The following is an 18478-nucleotide window of genomic DNA, read 5'->3' on the forward strand; positions in this document are numbered from 1 at the left end:
TATATATACATGAGGCTTCACATACTTAAATAGTAACCTGTACTAATCAAACTTAAAGTCATGCCTTGAAGCTTTAATTGGTATATTTGCAGAAACTCTTGGACATAGAAATCCAGTGGGTTAAAGGGTTATAGGGATCTGCGTTCTAAGACAAATTCAGCATCAACAAAATCGAAATCTTCCAGGAAACCATCAGGGATCTCAAGTCTTCAAAGAGATGCTTCTGTATAACCTCCAAAACAAACTTTCCTCAAAAGTCGCAATTTCCCTTATTTGGGAGAATTAGGGAGATGTCCAACTTTGGGAAGAAAATTAAGTGAGTGTGCATGATTTTGACAGTATTAAGTAAGTATCAATTGTGTGTGGTTTGATCCGGTAGTGCCCCTAAGTGTAACAAGTAATCGGTTATAAAGTGAGGTGAATGAGGAAACTTCGAAGGGAAGAAACGGTAGACACGTAAGAGGAAGGGAGAAGACCACGTAGCATATGTGAAACTTGGTCATTATTTACCACGCACTGTACACATCAAATGGTAAAAAAAGTAACACGTCACCCATTAATCAACCGCATACGGTTGGCCTGTAGAAGTGGAATATGTGGCGGATAGATGACCAACATCATCTAGATAAATGGTCTAGTCCTTTTCATCTGTACAGTCTGTCCATTTGGTAAAAAACAGAGAAAAATACAGTGTAGAAGGTGAAAACAGATCCAAAGTTAATGCTCTGAAGAATTGATCAGGTAATTTGTTGTTTATGCTTTTAATACGTATAGAAATCATTAACAGATCACTTATAGTACTACTTCCTGGATGAAGTGGTCCAACTATGTAGAACTGATATAGTATTCTTTTTTTCCTACCGTAATAGATGACTGAACAAGACAGAGTAAGGATACTACATGGAACGTGGGTCCGTGATGCTGATACGAGATGGATATTTGAACCTGACATTGACTGCGCAGCTGAGCATTATATCCGTCTTCACTCAGAGATGACGTTAATGGAATTACTAAGTCTAGTGAAGGAACGTCTTGATATAACCAGCAAAGAAATCTCCTTGAAACTGTCCTATCAATACCCGGAGTGGGTAGCTTTAGAAGATGGGGAGCTTGATATGCCTCAGTACATAACAGATGATAGTGAGGTTGGGATCTTTGTTCGAATGAGGCGGGTGATTGAAGAAGTTGATTTGTACGTCTCTATAAACAGACCCTCTCCTGGTGTGAAACAAGGTCATTTGCCTAAAGAGGTGGGGCTCATCGACACGGAAGTTGGAGAGCAAGGTGGAGACAACGGCTTCAATGACGACGAATGGCATGATTTTGCGATCTCAGAAACTCCATTGACGCTCCCACCAACCCAAAGGACTGCGGTTTGTGCTAATCAGGTTGTCCCTGTTCTTACTATTCCACACAATGGAAATAGTTCACGCGGGACGAATACTATTCCACGTAGTCTACGTGGAATAGAAATCAGAGAACCATGCTTACCTGCTCGCAATGATGCTCCGGATAGGGGGATGCTTGAGAAGGGAAAGAACAAACGAGTAGCAGAGGAAGATAGTGATGCTGATTCTGACTCGGATGATGCAATGATAGTCCCTGTGCTGCGTTCAACTATTCAAGAGAGGGGAGAAAAGTCTAGACCGGTGGCAAGGAGGTTGATATTCGGCATACCGGGAATCACAGAGCCCGTTGATGGGGATGGAGATTCGGGGTCGAGTTCGGATATACCAGAAGAAGCCACTAACGAGTACAGTCAACATTGGGGAAAATTCGATGAAGCACTACACGAGATGCTTAACGAGACAACAAATCCAGCTATGTTTGGGAAGGATGCACCTCCAGTGTTCAATGATCGTCGTGGATCAGGTAGTAACCAACAATTGAATGTGTGGGTCATATCAATGAGATAATAACTATGTTACTATTTGGAAACAAGTAGTTGACTATTTCTGTAGTTTTTGATAGTTGACTACATCATAAACATAGTATACTACATTATCCAAATAGTATGTACTGTATATCGGAACTGTATATTCACTGATGGGAAGTTACTTTCAATTTTTAAATTGCAGGTGTGGATACTGCTCTTGCAGACATACAGTACGAAGGGGATGAAATTTATGTGGGACGTGTCTTTAAATCGAAAACGGACTGCAAAATCAAACTAGCCATTCATGCCATGAATAGGAAGTTCCATTTCAAGACACCACGATCAAGTCCTTCCATGCTACTTGCTTGCTGCGTGGGCAATGGGTGCCAGTGGAGGGTTTATGCTGTTCTCCTCGATGCGAGTGGTAATTTCCAGATTCGACAGGCAAACCTCAGTCACTCATGCACTGTTGATGAGCGACGTAATTACCACAGACTCGCAACCACTCAGGTTATTGGAGAGATGTTACAATCTAGGTTTGTTGGCATTAAGAGAGGACCCACTGCTGCAGCTATACGGAAAATACTCTTGGATGAGTTTCATGTGAATGTCTCCTACTGGAAAGCTTGGAGAGCAAGGGAACTTGCAATGGACCATGCAATGGGGACTATGGTGGGAAGCTACTCCCTTATACCACCATATCTAGCACTACTACAGGCTTCAAACGAAGGAACAACATGCTTCTGGGAGAGTACTGATGTGGAAGGTGGTGGCTCAAGATTCAAGTATTGTTTTGTCGCCTATGGGGCGTCTATCTCTGGATATGCTGCTATGCGTAAAGTGGTTGTGGTTGATGGTACGACACTGAAAGGGAAATTTGGTGGATGTCTACTATCGGCCTCAGCGCAGGACGGAAATTTCCAAGTATTTCCTCTTGCGTTTGCAGTGGTGGATAGCGAGAACGATGATGCGTGGGAATGGTTTTTCCAGAAGCTACAAACCTTTGTCTACGATGTACCGGAACTGGTATTCATATCAGATCGTCATGCAAGCATATCCTCCGGTTTGAGAAAGGTTAAACGTGATTAGCATTTATAAGATTCTATTCCATTTAAATCTCCTTCGTTCTATTCCAAATATTTAGTTAGTATTCCATGTATTTTCTTTAATATAAGTGTATTGGTTGTCATACGTAGGTTTACCATCACGCAGAGCACGTTTACTGTGTAGTCCACCTGTGGCGCAATATCAAAGCAATATATAAGCGAGGCAGGCTTGCGAATCTTATGTCCGCTGCAGCAAGGGCGTTCACCTTGACTGAGTTTAATAAGAAGTTTATCGAGATACAGAAAATCAGCCCACAATGTGCGGCATATTTGGTGGACTTAGGTGCGTAATACTCCATGAATATATTAAGTAGTATTCTCATAGTATTTCATTCGGTTCTCTAATGTAGGCTGAATTACTTTCAATCAGGCTATATCCAATTAATACCCCATGAGTATACATCGACTATTCTACACGCATGCTCATAGTATACTATACATTTAGTATACTATTCTACAAAATGAGTATTCTATATTACCCGATTGCTCCTAACTACAATACACTATTGTGCAGGTTTTGAAAATTGGACGCGGTCGCATTTCAAAGGCATGAGATATAACATAATGGAGTCAAACATTGCGGAATCATGGAACGGAGTCCTTAAGGAAGCGAGGGAATATCCACTAATCACAATGTTTGAGTACATCCGCACAACCGTCATGGGATGGTTAGCATTGCGTAGGGCAAAAGCAAATCGTGAGCAAGGAACACTCACACCGAATGTGCGGAAACTAGTGGAGGAAAACTATGAGTTGTCTACGGGTCTGGTGGTGCGAGATATCGGGGAGCTTGAGTTTCAAGTTGATGACAGCTCTGGTGAGTGCTTTACGGTTAGACTTGCCCCTGGAAATTGCAGTTGTATGGAGTACGACGAGATAGGGATACCATGTATTCATGCATTGGCTGCGGCAACAAGGATTGGCTTCCCTTCTGATGCTCTGGTCGCGCCTGCTTACTATGTCCCAACCTGGAGGAAAGGATTTGCTGGCAAAATCTATCCGGTCCCTTCAGTGGGAGGCTTAGAAGTAGGGCGGGGTACTCCATATGAGCTACTTCCACCAGCAGTTCGTAGGCCACCGGGACGTCCTCGTAAAGTCAGAATACTCTCCCGCGGCGAGTCAAAGGTACTAACAGAACTATTTCAAGAAGTAGGAGTTTGGAAATGAATATATAGTCTTACGATGGACTTAGAGCGACGTGCACTTTTCTTACATACATATACTATTTACGTTAAACGTATAGAATACTACATAAGGTACATCATTTGATATTGTTTACTACCTTGTGATGTGTTGATAATTATAAATATTCAACTCCCTTGACTGTGTATGCAGAAAGCACGTAACTCCTCCTCCAGGAAATGCAAACGTTGTGGACGTTCCGGCCACAACAGGGCATCATGCCGTAACGCTTTCTAAAAAAAGTCTACATAGAGCAAGCATCTGAAGGCAGTTCTACGCAATATTTTGGGAACAGGGTGACTATTCGGCAGCCGTAGTCGTAAAAGGACTAGGCATCTATGCAATGGGAAGGGGAGGTAAAGCGTTTTAACTAAATACCGGAATATATGATGAAAAGTCATATAGTCTTGTATTTAGTATGTAAATAGTATGCTAAATAAGCCCCTTCGATCTGAAAAAACTTCGTCACTTGTACTTATCACCCTCAGACCTTATCTTTTGTGTTAATATAATGATGCGTTGCTCGTTCAGACTATAATTGTGTAGTGTCTATATGACTGGAAATAGTATTCTATTCTTGTATATGAGTAACTATATAGTACTATATACACGTTATATAACATAACATAATACTAATAAATTAAAACATAGGCTGAAAGAGAAAACTCGTAATCGACACCCTCTCACGCAAACGTCAAGACAAATCGATAATGTTAAACGAGAAATGCAAATAATGGAAAGTAATTTACTAAGTCTACATAGTATACTATCTTCTATAGTATTCTATTATTGAAAATGAGTACCTATATAGTACTATATACACGTTGTATAACATAACATATACGTAATAAATAAAAACATAGGGTGAAAGAGAAAACTCGTAATCGACACCCACTCACGCAAACGTCAAGACAAATCGATAATGTTAAACGAGAAATCGATAATGTTTAATGTTAAACGTATAGTATCCTAAGTCTACATAGTTTACTATCTAGAATTATGGGTTAACATAGTCCTCTGAGTTCAATTCTGCATAACATTAAAGTAGGAGCGGTAACATTGTGTTCTCCTTCACCCACTCCGCATAATATAAAACTATACCCTAAAGGGGAAAGGGCAACCCAAATCCGAAAATGTTATTCCAAACAGGTGAAACAACCTGTTCAGGTAGTATGGTAATACTATATAGTATTCATGTAATTGAATCTATTGCAACGATGTCCCATAGAGTGAACAATATAATCAGGTTACACTAATATAATCTTGGTAATCTTGTAAAATAACATAAACGTAATAGATGCAACACATATCCTTGAAGAGAAGACTACAAAACTATACCCTAACAATCAAAAGTGAACCCAAACTGTATTCGCATACTATACTACATTGTCGTAAATAGTATAGCTTAGCAAACCTCGAACATATAAATGGAATAGTACGATATTAGACTATCTCATAATAAACTTAGAAATCTAATAATGTATCACAAGAGTTTGAAACAGTAAGTAAGATAAAAGAAGGGAAATTGCATCCAAACACAAGCATCGTCCTAAGTAAATAAACGAAATGTAGTCATAACGTCCAAATGAACATCCAACAACGACACACTCGACCTTAACTAATAGACATAGCTGCAATTGCATAGTTCTCTGCAGCTAAGCGTACATCGGCTTCCGTCACATCAATAGAAATAAGGGGCTCCCCAGCAGCAGCGAGTTCAAGCAAAATAAGTGCAGCGACTCCCGAGAACCCTATAATCAAACAAAGCAACTTAGTCATCGAAGATAACATGGTATTCTTTACCAAGGAGGATATAAATAGTACCTGGTTGTTCAAGGAGTATGGGAACTTCGATTCGAGATATGGGCAGCGGCTGTAGGGTGATTTCTCGATTACTCGGTACAGAACAGAACTTACGCAGCATGAAAGGAAGCATAACAGAGATGGGGGTGAGTACGCCGACTACATCAAACTCGGAAGGACATGCCTGGTTGAAGTCAACCACATAAATTGCCATCATCGTCAAATCTATGATCAGACCGACCCACTGATATTTTTTAATGAGAACTGTAGTGTAGATAGTATCCACATCCCTAAACCACTGTGGACGCTGCAACATGTGATTCTTAATACTGCTGGAGAAAGCAAACGTGCCCTTGTCATTGCAGGCCTCAAACCCTGGATAATTACGTAGCAGATCGACGAAGAACGAAGGAGCAAGAAAGTCAAATCTAGCAGCAGGGAGCCTGTCTCTCCTGATACGCATGCACTGTATGACACGATCCAAGGCCTAAAGAAAATAAAAATATTACTATTGGAATGGGATGATAATAGGGGAATGGGATGAACAAATGATGTACCTCATGTGTACAAACCCCAGTGCAGTGGAAGAGATCTTGGAAGCAAGTAATTGTTGTATCAACCGAGCCGGATGCTTCATTCCCTGATCTGAGATCATATTAAAGCAAGTGTCAAATGGTATACCACATTTTATAATAGAATAGAAAATCATATATAATAGAACATTTTCAAAATAGCATAGTTCTAGCATATGAAGAACTTACATAGCTCGTCCAAGACGCTTCAAGAATGCCTCACGTGTAGCAGCTGTAGGAGGTGCAAAGGCATTGAAGCCGCCTATGAACACGGGCAAAGTCTTACGAGTACCCGTTGGTACAGCAGTTGGATCAGATGACCCGGCGGCTGCCTTTTTTTGACGCTTAGGCGCTGGTGGCTTCTCCCCTGGTTGTTTGGTGGTTTTCTTCGATACAGCTTTTTTAGCTTGTTGAACAGGAGGACTAAATTTTTGTGTTTTCTTGTGCGTCCGTGTACTGTGACGTCGCTGTCCATCACCGCCACCTACATCAGCCGTAGAAACCTCTCCGCCAACCTATTACGATAGTTGACAACTCATTGGATTGTCTAATATATAAAAGTTTCAATATGAGAATAGTAGCAGTACCTTTGATTCAGATGGAGGTTGCTCTCTTTCACCAACAACCTCAGCGACCTTCTCAACTACACCCTCCGTCTGCTTTTCAACGGAAACATGGATCGGTGTCTGACCAACTACCGGAACATTATCCTTGAAAAAGATGGGAGAAAGTGTATTACATAAATTGCAAAGGAGTGATTAAAGTTCCAGAATCATTAAAGGGTGAAGTTTACGTACTTCCTCATTCAATGGATTAGACACCGAAGTAGCACTTGTTGTAGTGACTCCCTTGCATGATACAGTTGATGTCTGCGGTATATCCTGCATGAAATCATAAGGGAAACGACAATAATCATATTATATGAATATCAGCTTAATAGTCGTCCATTTAAGATGACTATACTATATTTTTATTTATCATTCTATTCAAGTTCCCGATCTTTCAATATACCTCTCAACTTGGTCTGATATATCACATTCTCAAATGTTTATTAGTTTCCATATTAAACTTAATTTTGTAGGGATCAAAAATGTAACAAATCAGTTGCTTGTATCTAATATTGTCATAGACAATGATATGTACTACAATATGGACGGCCATATAAACAGAATGGAATAATGTGTTACCTCGTTGATCCCTGACTGGCTTAGAATCTGATCAACAACACGAGACACATCGTTTATATTGGCGGGGTCAGAAACTACAGACGGCTGGACATGACAGGAACGATTAACTTAGTTATATAGGTAACGACAAAAGTAATGGAGGCCAAAATAAATGATCATTATAAGCTACCTTCGTCTTTACGGACGGGTCTTGGACCGAGGGGTGAGATTCAGCAGAAGCCTTTGTTTCTTCACATACGGGTGCTGGGGATTGCGCAGGGGCAGGATTGGTAGCAGTCACCTCTTCAATAGGTGCTCCAGGCGACAGAGAACCACCCAAGCCAGTACCGGAGTCGAGATTCATTGTATCTGTTGCCTGTCACATTGGGCCATAGAGTAAACATATTTAAAATGGAATGGAATACACATATAGTACACTATCTAATAAGAAAGTTTTATATGGAATGCTACACGTCTTACTGTTGACTCGGTTTGGTGGATGTTGGTTCCAACCACATCTGCAACGCTGCCTCCGGTATTGTGCGGTGGTGGTAGCTCTATGTTGGACGAAAGGTTACCAGTTGCTGCCGAAGGTCCAGATAAATCAGGAACCGAAGGTGAAACTCCACCAACCGAAACAGAATACATTCTCTGCATACCAAGTAACATGCTATCTCAGTAAATAGAATAGTCCACACAAATAAATAGTATGGTCAACATAGAGAGGAAAATATGCAAAAAAATACCGTTGTGTGTGGTGGGGGAACGAAAGGTGGGGGGAGATTATCATCACCACCTCCGTAAGCCGAGCCATGTCCAAATGGACTTTCGCCACCCATCGGTGGGTCTTCCTCAAAATCCCGACCCCCCTTAATTAGTGTACGCAGTTTGCCAAACTCCGTTTCAGCCATCTTTTTCAGTTCATGAACAGATGTTGTAACAGCTTCAATATCGGTGCGGATGCCTCCAATTTCAGTTTCGAAATGACCCTTCAAACTTAAGATGTAACCTTCAAACATGGGAACAACCTTCTCTTCGTATGCAGCGGCCGCTCTCCTCAGCAACATTGGTACGTCGTGAGGAAGATGCTCATCACGGAGTGGTTCATCTGTTGCGCCCACCCTCTCTCCAGACTTGGCCCCGCGTTCAACACCACCATGCATACCCTTTTCCCTACCAACTTCAGGAACGATATTGTCACCGCTCGATTGGGGAGACGGGGGAGCACCCTTCCTAGGCTTCACATCCTCAGCTCGCAATCCACCGGACCATATGTTGTGTTCGAAGGGGTAGTCCTCATCTATCAACGAAACAAGGTTCAAAACAGAAGCATCTTCCTTGTCTCCTAAACCACGACTAAGAAGGTCTCCGTCAGCGCTATCACAAACATAGTACCTCACATCTGCCTGCAGATACATAGAATAATATATATTTAGAATGAGGGTATTAAAAATGCCGAAATATACATTATATAGAATGATATATTACACGCAAACAGTTTGGTATAGAACAAGACTCAATTGATTTCTATATACTATTATACTATACCATGCAATATACTTCATATAGTATAGTAGATATAGTTTTATAGTATACTACAAGCATAATTATGTTAAATAAGAGAACGACGACTATTTACCTGGCCTAGCTGATCAACTGTCTTCGCAGACACTGGGTTCACTGATAGCTTTCGATCAATCACGTAACTGATGACTTCCGATGCTGAAAGACTGGCATCTGCCAAGGGATCACCACCACCAGCCTTAACTATTATAGATGGACACGCAGTGACGGCCACCAATACCATAGCATGTGTGAAACCTTGAAGGGCCATAGTTTCTTGTATGTAATGCTCCGGGGTTCTCGCTTTTGCACTCCTAACCGTTAGCAGGAAAGACTCCCTACCCCATGGGTACTTCAAAAACTCTTCTATATTACTCAACCTGCTAACCACCTCCGGTCTGATCTTAGTTGTCCCACACGTTGGACATAGAATTCCTTCAACCAATACCAAGAGTGCAAGCCGGAACCTAGTCAACGGATCCTTGTACCGTTTACCCTTCAGGAGACGATCCATTATCCAGGATACAGTGGGCTTCTCCTCCCCACGGAACAACTCATCCCAAATGGAAGTAGATGAAGAAGTTTTCGATTTTCCTGATACCTTCCCTCTCCCAACCCCCCTTTCACTTGACTCACCATCGCACCCACCACTTTCCCCACAGTTAAGACCAGTGACAAACGCGAAGTCTTGAATGGCATAACGGATTGGCTTGCCCACGAACAGCCACCATAGCTCAAACTCTTTCTCAGTCACCAACTGCCGCGATAGCAGGTAATGGAGAAACATAACCGAGAACGTATGTCCACCCATTTGCATTATCTTCCCAAATTGAGAATCATTCAACATATCCAGCTGATCATCATCCAACGCTTGCTTCAATATATCCACCCACCGCAGGTGGAAGTAGCTGTTGACCCGCTTACGACCAGATGGCTCATAGCCGGACTCGAATAATCTACTCGGAAGTCCTAACTCATCCATCATGTACCTGAAAACCAAACGGGGTGCACACATCATTAGTGTCATCCAATAAAACACGTACATAGGAAGGGCTAACTAAATAGTCAACTATATAGTAGACATCAACGGTAGTATAGTAACACACAACAGTTGAAGATCTTAAAGCAATGAAAATAGTATAATCATGCACCTCCGTAGTTAATAGTTTATTACATATAGTATACTACGCAACCATTGGATATATAGTACACCATTTCAGGAAGCTGTTATTCTATATGTACAACGTAGAATACTATTCTATACACGTATAATGTAAGATAGTACAACATATGCAACATATTTCTATCTAGTATAGTATGCTACACAATCAATTACTATTTCAATTTTAGACAGGGTAAGTACATACAACAGTGGTTCCGATTGTTCAACTTAATAATTTTACAATTTTCCATCACCTAAATGTTTAACAGAAGTAAAATGGTATAGCCAAAATGCATTTCAAAGTAGTATACTAACCAATTCGTCTGCAATCAGATACTACCAATCTGTAACTAACGGTCACACGTTTAAAAAAAATGATTTTTCGCCACAAAATCTGTAACGGGAACCCGAAATCGGTGTAATCACACGGTTACAACCAACATTAGATTCTCGTAGAGAGGTTCCAAGGAAAATGGTTAGTTGACGTTATACATGGCCGATTAATAACCAAGAAGAAGGGAAAAGAGAGAATCAACTGATACATGGCCGATTACTAAACAAAAATTACCATCTAAAATTGTAATAATCAAACACGACGATGTAGGTTCAGATTGTGAAGAACGAAATAATACAGTTTAAGAAGAAATCAAACTTACTTTTCACAACCCCACCTACACAATCCGACGGAACGAAGCTTCAATTACCGTAACACCCGGAGGAAAATAAAGCCTTACCTCCGATATGGGGTATAAAGCAAAGAAGGAAATGGAGGAAATTGGGTTGGTTGAAGGCGGAGGAGTTAATGTGAAGAAGATGACACTGTTCACGATGTCCGACAAGAAAAAAAGGTAAAGTAAATAAGGGAAGTGTGAGGAAACTGAATGGCCACGAGTATAAGTGAACAGTTATGGTAATTTAAAAAAATTTAAAATTGCAGACGGTTTCCCGGTCGGTTGCAGAGGACAAAACAGGTAATATTTATAATGTTGGTGGGCTATATCGGTGAGATAGGGCTTTTGGTTGTGGGCTCAATTATCTTTTTATTGATCGCTGTAGGATGCAATTTCCCTTATTTTATTTTACAGACAAGACGGAGGAAGAAAAATCCGCAAGTGATGTTTTAACGGAAAGTTTTGATATTGTTCTGTGTATATATAAAGAAAATAATCATAACACATGTGTTTGGCAGCCATGGTTTGTGAGGTGTCACTAGGGGTGGGAACGAAGTAGATGTAGATATATGGAGTTTTAAGGATATATGTGATCCGATCCGTTTCCTACAAATATTCGATTTTTTGATTCCATCTGATCCGTAATTCTTCGGATATCTGGTGTTCTTGATATCCGCGAATATCCGAATTTTTGCCGGATATTCGATTCGATCCGTAAAAAATAATTAAAAATTAAAAAAAAATAGAAAAAGAAGAAAATCTGAAATAAAATAATAATATTTCATTACAATTTTTTAAAAAATTACATACTTTCAAAAATTTAATAACTAAATAATTAATTTAGTAAATAAAAACATTATAAAACCTATATAAAGATATAAAAATATATATATTATATAATTTTATAAATATGTATACATATATGTATATAACAGATCGGATATCCATTTCTAAAAATATTAGTATTTGTGATTTGCTTCGTCTTTGACGGATATTGGATTTTAGTATTTACTTCGATTCGTTAAGTTACGAATATTCAGATTTTTTGGATCGAATCAAAATGAATAATAGATCAAATCAAAATTTACAGATATTTTGCCCACCCCTAGGTGTCACAAGTCTGTTTGTCTCTTTGGTTTACTCTATGTGCCCCATTCCTATCCATTAACCATTTGTGGAGCCAAGTTAATTAAGATCTTTTGTCAGGAGTCATTCAAGTTATACCAACTTGATTTTGTCTCTGATGGTGACTCACTAAGTTACTATAGCATCTAGTTTTGATTCTTCTAGAATTCAGTCCCTTGAGCCACGTACCTTGGTTCAGATCCTAAGCTATTTGTTAAAAAGGTGGTGGTTTTTTTTTTTTTTTTGATTAATCTGGGGATATCCGGGCCTATGGAAAGACCCAGACTAATCCCCAAGAGGAGGTGCAGCCCACGGATAGACCCTCTCTCTGGGTATGCAAATAGGCCCTAAAACATAGGCTCATATCCGTGTTGGTGTCCAGTAATCATGACTTAGTTCCCTCCAGCAGGGTTCAAACTCACAACCTGGATACAGGAAGGAGTCCGTCCTTACCATTGGGCCATGATATTCTGGACGGTGGTGGTTTTTAGGTTATTATGGGTGACTGTCTTAACATATCAAGATACATCATGTAACGTTCACCCGAAAAGGACTAGAGGAGAGACAAATTCGTCAAGTTGCTTTTCATGTAGGGTTATTTTGCCAGCTACTTGCTAGGATATGATTTGAAGCAACTTGATTTTCTACTTAATTATCTAGGGCTCCACATATATAACCAAACCCCACCTTCTTGCTCAGTTGCTTGACAATGATACTCCTAACCTAGTAATATTAAATAGTATTAATCAATCATCTTTATGAGTATATTAATTAGTACTCTTAATTTTAGGATGATATGTAAGATAATGTTGATTGCACATCCTTTTATAGTTGTTTTATATTAGTCTTAGGCGGCATTATCAATTGATGGTGTGTTCCACTATTGAAATTTTGAAAATCTTAACTTACGTCTAAGTTTGTGTGTAATTAACTACTTATTTTATAGCTCCGTTTGACTTTTTCCTGTTCTAATTGTATACTCTATTGACTTAATTAGCAGATGGGACTAGATATGACTTTACAAATAATGAACAAGAATTTTTATACAATCAACGAATTTACATATGAACATCAACAAATACAAATTATCATCTAAATTTTCAACATCCATACTTTTTCTATAAAGATTAACGAATAAAATGATTGGTACTAAAATACTAATTTGATGTCTGTACACTACCACTAAACTACTATAAAAAATTAAGAAATTATGAGTGAAGCAGGTGGAAACGTCACCAACCGTTGACAATTCAGAAGTTCAAGTAACGGAGACGTCGGAGTTGGGAGACGTCGGAGTTAACGGAGGAACACTGAAGATCCCGTCTCCTGCTCCTCCCACATCCCAAACCCCCATCCAACTTGACGGCGTCAAAGGCACCGCTTCAACCTCAGCCACCGTGGTCTCTCTCTCTTTTTCCTCATCTTTAACCCTAACCGGTACTGCCTTCTCCTCCTCTTCCTCATCCACCGCGGGGAAACTCTTAAGCCGCTTTCGTTTCCCTAACCCAACGAAACAGCTGTCGGACGTAGCCCTCACTTCCAGAGGGAAATTCAAGATTGCTTTTCTCCCACGCAACTCAAACGCCGCTTGGTCGTAAGCTCTTGCAGCTTCCACGGCGGTGTCGTAAGTCCCAAGCCAAAGCCTAGACCCCTTTTTATTCGGATCCCTAATCTCCGCCGCATATTTTCCCCATGGCCTCCTCCTCACTCCTCGGTAGTGCCTTGTCTCCTCCTCTTCCTCTGCCTTCTTTATCGTACAAGAGACCGTTCTTGGAACGGATATGTTCGGTAAGGGCGGTTTACGACGGTTAAGAGTAGAGTTTGGTTTAGTGGTAGTTCTTGGGCTTGGGTCGTGATCTTGGCTTGCAACAAGAGATGAGTCAGCGTCGTGAAAGGTAATATTGGAAACTTTGGTTTCCATGGAAGCAACATCTGTGAGAAGGTGTTGGCTTATGAGTTCGATGGCTAAAGCTTCTTGCTTAGTTGCCATCTTCACTCCTAGTTTAACCCTATTGATCTTTGTGTATGTTTGTAAGTGTGAGTGGAGTGACAATGATAATATATGGTAATATATAGTGAGGAAAGCTTACAAAAAGGAAGGGTTTGAGGGAGTTTCGTGGATCGGTCCGGGAACTATCATACTACCTTGGGTTGATTGGTAGTGGACTTCTGACTTGTTTCTTCTTTATCTTTTAGATCTTGTCGGTCTTTTTCCTTTGTTTTGTCTTATTGCTCTACATGGACTTCTTATCACTTAAAGTAGTAATCAAGTTATCATGATTACTTTCTTTTAGAATTTTTAAATATACAGAGTTCCAAGTTTTTGGTCTATAAACAGGGATTAATATAGTTTGATGTATCCTGACATTTATTATAATATAGTTTTAACAAGCTGTTTTAACTTTTACGTCATGGATCCTTCCCGTCTTTCATACGACTGCTTAATTAGTGATTACTTGTATTTTTCCTGAATATACTTCTCGAGAGAAATAGCTAACATTAGTTGATAAAAATCTGTATCAAGTAAATTGCAACTGCGTTAAGATTGGGATATTGACAAAAAAAGTTTTGGATGTCTTAGGAAACTCAATAAAAAAAATAAAAAATCGAATATACGAGTTAATACGTAAGAAATCTACACCGTCCGTTATGATCTTACGCTGATACAGTGATACTGCTGGATTACTTTTTCCAAATATAAGAAGATAAATAAGGAAAGTGCTTTAAAGGTAAAAAAATGGTAAAACACCAAAGATATTCACAAAAACCAGCTCATGCATATTCGGATAAATATCGTGTACATATATAATATCTATGACTACACGCAGAAATTACTAAAGCTATAAGTACAACTCGTGAGAGATTGTACGTAAATAGAGATCACCGGAGAGAGATGATGACGACGGCGAAGACGTGTTCACACTGTGGCAACAATGTCCATGACGCACGTCCTTGTTGTCTTAACAGCATTAATAAAGGAAGCGTGAAACTGTTCGGCGTTGACATATCATCTGATCCTATTAAGTCGCCTGAGGTAACGGCGTTAAGGAAGTGTCTCAGTTTAGGGAATCTTGATTCTCTTCTTGATAACGGTAATGGTGATCTAATCGCCGCCGTTGAAGATACCGGTTATCATTCCGATGGTCAGATTCATTCAAAGAGGGGGAGGTCTTCTCACGAGAAGAAAAAGGGTAAGCTTTTCTTTTTCCTTGTTTTAGTAGAAATATATATATATATATTTTTAAAAAGAGTACACGCCATAACTGATCATGCAAATCAACAAGATATTACAAAATAAAGGGATCTTCAAAAGGCTCATAAATAATCGAATCATCAGTTTAGAATCATCAGCTTTTCTTGATCTAATCTTGATTCGCTCAGCTCATCTTAGATAATTTAGAAAAAAATTAATAAATTTATTTGAAAATCAATTTGGGACCCATATTCATATATATTAACTCTAAACATTTTGGGACAAAAGCCAATATTTCACTGGTCTATAGGGTTCTGATTGGCTCATAAGATCACTTTCTTGAAATAAAACTTTATTAGGGAAGCCATGGACGGAGGACGAGCATCGTATGTTCTTGGTCGGTTTGAAGAAGCTCGGAAAAGGAGATTGGAGAGGTATTGCAAAGTTCTTCGTCACGACAAGAACACCGACACAAGTCGCGAGTCATGCTCAAAAATATTTTCTTAGGTTAAATGGTAACGACAAGAGAAAAAGACGTGCGAGTCTCTTTGACATCTCTCTAGAAGACCAGGTTTTTGCCTTTCATAGTAATAATCCAATACTCCAAGTTTTTGATATTTAGGGTTTTAATTTTTGATTGACTTGTAGAAGGGGAAAGAGAAGAATTCTCCAGATGCATCAACATCATCATCGAAGACTCCATCTAAACAACCAATAACCGGATCTCAAGAACCGGTACAAGTTCAAACTCCAACTGAGGTATCAAACCGGTTTCAGAATCTATCAATGGGATACATGCCAACTTACCAAAACGTACCACCTTACTACAACTTTTCACCTTTTATGTTCCATCCAATGTACTACGCCAACCTTGTACCGATTAGGTATGATCACCCTTCCGGTATACCTGTACCAAGGCATGTACCGATTAGTATGCCTCAACCTCATTTAGATGAAGTCTCTGATATGACAAAGAAAGAAGGTTTAGAGCTTGATATCGGTTTGCCTCCTCCAAAATCTACCGGAGCAACAGACTTGACTGCCAATGGCATCATTCATGTGAAGTGAAATAGCTAAAAACAATTCTGATCCTTCTCCATGGCTTCATGTGAAGTGAAATCACAATTTTTATATCAGTTTTATATGAATATATATCTCTATATTTAGAAGTTTTCATGTAAAAGTTTTTTTGAGATTAGAAATATTACACTTGGATTTAAATTAAGCTGCTCCTTTATTAACCAAGAAAAAAGCCTTTTGGAAAAGCTTATATTTGCAACCAAAATGTATAAAAAATAGTTTGGTGATTGATTTCTTATTAATTAGTAGAAACCTTTAATCAGTTTCCTTGAAGCTCGTATGTTCCGATCAGCATAATGTGTTTTGTCTGGATCACCACTGAGCTCTAAGGTTGCGCCCAAGAAACCAGTCTGAGTTCCATCGCTATCATTGTCGATGTCTCCTTCTATCGTCAGTCCTTCAATCCTAGCGGCAATAGATTCCTCTCTCATCCCAACATCCACCACATCTACAATTTTTTTTTCTGTTATAAATTACTCATACAACGGTCTTACTTACTCATACTTCATGTACACTAGCTAATTGCAAATGAGTGAGGCTGCATACAGAGCCGGTCTTTGGCATAGCGAGATAAAATATTGGTCTCCAAAGTAATTAGTACTTAATATGTATATATCACTCGGTCCCCAAATGATTAAGAAAAATATTTGTTCAATAAATTGTTTCAAGCCGATCATGAGTCTCAAGGCAGGTCATGGTTGTATAGTGTTTTTTTAAAAAGACAATAAAAGTTCTAGGACCGCAAGTTCAGCTCAAAATTAAACATTCTGTTACCGTACGTAGAGTTTTTGGTTCACTAACCTTTCTGTGTGTATATTATATATACCTGGATTTGAGAAGAGCCAAAGGACGAGAGCACATGCAAGAAGAACAAAAGGAATGATGTGAATAGCCTTTTCTGCGAACTTGGCAGGTGACTTCTCCTTCTTAACCATCTCATCCGCTGGTGGATTATTGTAGGAAGGTGGCTCGTCTTCGTCAAGGGGACCGATCATGGAGCCCATCCACAATCCTTTGGGCGGTGCGGACGAGTAGTCTTCCGTGGCACGGTTCCAACTCGCAGATCTGTACATATTCTTTGCTTTGTAGAATGTTGATGGTTTTGTAAACGAGCTTGATCAGTTTCTCCTTTGCATTTTTTTAGTAATTCGTTGATATATATGCAATTATTCTTACAAAGAAAATTCCGTATTTGATTGCGAATTTACAGCCTGTGGTTTTGGTACATTTGGATCGAAATTAGGACTTTGTCAAATCGTTCAATGATAATCTCACTTGTTTCTTCCTTTCAGAGTGACAAAAATAATTTCTGTAGATTCCTTTTGTAATTCTATCAAAATTTTGCAATAGCATTATATGTATCTCATTGAAAATATATATACAATAGAAAATCTGTAAATTAATATTCGATAAATTAATAAGTACTATAAATTAATAATTTTTCGGTATAAAATTTAGCCGATTTAATGACACAAATCGATAGAATAATAAAATAATATTTTAAAAAAAAAATTCATGTAAAAATGTGGTCTCATTAACATTATAGATTAATCATTTATACCTAGTTTGGTATTGTATTAAGTTAAAAATTATGATTGAAATGACATTTTATTCAAATAACAAAAAGATCTCATGAATAAAAAATGATTGAATTTATTTATATGTCTTCTCTCTTAATAATAGAAAATATGCTCATGTATAATCAAGAAAAAAACTATTTTATCTCATTATTTTAGAAAATTTGATAGTACATATATTATCACATCCATAATCTTCTTTGCGCCTTACATATTCTGAATCCTGCAAAACAATTTTATAAAGAAAATCAGAAAAGTTAAATTATAAATTAACAAAAAATAATATTTAATTTTATTTATCAAGAAGTTAGAAAACATGACTATAAAATACTGGTGAAAGATTTCAAACTACACTTAAAAATTTTTAGTATCACATAAATACAAATGCTTTACAATTATTAA

General features: G+C 38.7%; 4 protein-coding genes across 5 annotated transcripts; 1 reads left to right on the forward strand and 3 right to left on the reverse strand.

Moving 5' to 3' along the window:
• Positions 1-5649: 5649 nt before the first annotated feature.
• Positions 5650-10251, reverse strand: LOC108832297 (uncharacterized). Its single transcript, XM_018605789.2, has 11 exons — positions 9345-10251; positions 8452-9111; positions 8186-8356; positions 7896-8081; positions 7727-7810; positions 7337-7420; positions 7127-7249; positions 6729-7054; positions 6525-6612; positions 5989-6454; positions 5650-5915 (listed from the first exon to the last, which is right to left on the reverse strand). The coding sequence occupies exons 1-11, from the start codon at positions 10248-10250 to the stop codon at positions 5779-5781; spliced, it is 3231 nt and encodes a 1076-aa protein (XP_018461291.2). The 5' UTR covers position 10251; the 3' UTR covers positions 5650-5778.
• A 3000-nt stretch (positions 10252-13251) lies between these two features.
• On the reverse strand, positions 13252-14382 carry LOC108832295 (ethylene-responsive transcription factor ERF104). Its single transcript, XM_018605787.2, has one exon. It carries the CDS (start codon positions 14214-14216, stop codon positions 13485-13487), a length of 732 nt encoding a protein of 243 aa, XP_018461289.1. The 5' UTR covers positions 14217-14382; the 3' UTR covers positions 13252-13484.
• Positions 14383-14965: 583 nt separating this feature from the next.
• LOC108832298 (probable transcription factor At5g61620) lies at positions 14966-16702 on the forward strand. Of its 2 annotated transcripts, none has more exons than XM_018605791.2 (3): positions 14966-15417; positions 15779-15990; positions 16071-16702. In XM_018605791.2, the coding sequence occupies exons 1-3, from the start codon at positions 15120-15122 to the stop codon at positions 16485-16487; spliced, it is 927 nt and encodes a 308-aa protein (XP_018461293.2). In that variant the 5' UTR covers positions 14966-15119; the 3' UTR covers positions 16488-16702. The 2 variants fall into 2 exon arrangements, with proteins under 2 accessions (XP_018461293.2, XP_018461292.2); XM_018605790.2 differs by having other exon boundaries at positions 14969-15417; positions 16068-16694.
• LOC108832299 (uncharacterized) lies at positions 16592-17631 on the reverse strand. The gene is made up of 2 exons (XM_018605792.1): positions 17326-17631; positions 16592-16947 (listed from the first exon to the last, which is right to left on the reverse strand). Exons 1-2 carry the CDS (start codon positions 17570-17572, stop codon positions 16742-16744), a joined length of 453 nt encoding a protein of 150 aa, XP_018461294.1. The 5' UTR covers positions 17573-17631; the 3' UTR covers positions 16592-16741.
• Between the last annotated feature and the right edge of the window lie 847 nt (positions 17632-18478).

This window comes from Raphanus sativus, chromosome 5 (assembly GCF_000801105.2).
Source record: "Raphanus sativus cultivar WK10039 chromosome 5, ASM80110v3, whole genome shotgun sequence".
Taxonomy (NCBI): domain Eukaryota; kingdom Viridiplantae; phylum Streptophyta; class Magnoliopsida; order Brassicales; family Brassicaceae; genus Raphanus; species Raphanus sativus.

Bases quoted from the DNA above. Each gene is read 5' to 3' on its own strand.
- LOC108832299 (XM_018605792.1), bottom strand. From the start codon at position 17,572: ATGTACAGATCTGCGAGTTGGAACCGTGCCACGGAAGACTACTCGTCC. The intron at 16,948-17,325 runs GTATATATAATA...AAAAAATTGTAG, and splicing joins TTGGCTCTTCTCAAATCCAG to ATGTGGTGGATGTTGGGATG.
- LOC108832295 (XM_018605787.2), bottom strand. From the start codon at position 14,216: ATGGCAACTAAGCAAGAAGCTTTAGCCATCGAACTCATAAGCCAACAC.
- LOC108832297 (XM_018605789.2), bottom strand. From the start codon at position 10,250: ATGGATGAGTTAGGACTTCCGAGTAGATTATTCGAGTCCGGCTATGAG. The intron at 6,613-6,728 runs GTAAGTTCTTCA...ATATGATCTCAG, and splicing joins AAGCGTCTTGGACGAGCTAT to ATCAGGGAATGAAGCATCCG. The intron at 5,916-5,988 runs GTACTATTTATA...GTTTGATTATAG, and splicing joins CATACTCCTTGAACAACCAG to GGTTCTCGGGAGTCGCTGCA.
- LOC108832298 (XM_018605790.2), top strand. From the start codon at position 15,120: ATGATGACGACGGCGAAGACGTGTTCACACTGTGGCAACAATGTCCAT. The intron at 15,418-15,778 runs GTAAGCTTTTCT...AAACTTTATTAG, and splicing joins TTCTCACGAGAAGAAAAAGG to GGAAGCCATGGACGGAGGAC. The intron at 15,991-16,067 runs GTTTTTGCCTTT...ATTGACTTGTAG, and splicing joins ACATCTCTCTAGAAGACCAG to AAGGGGAAAGAGAAGAATTC.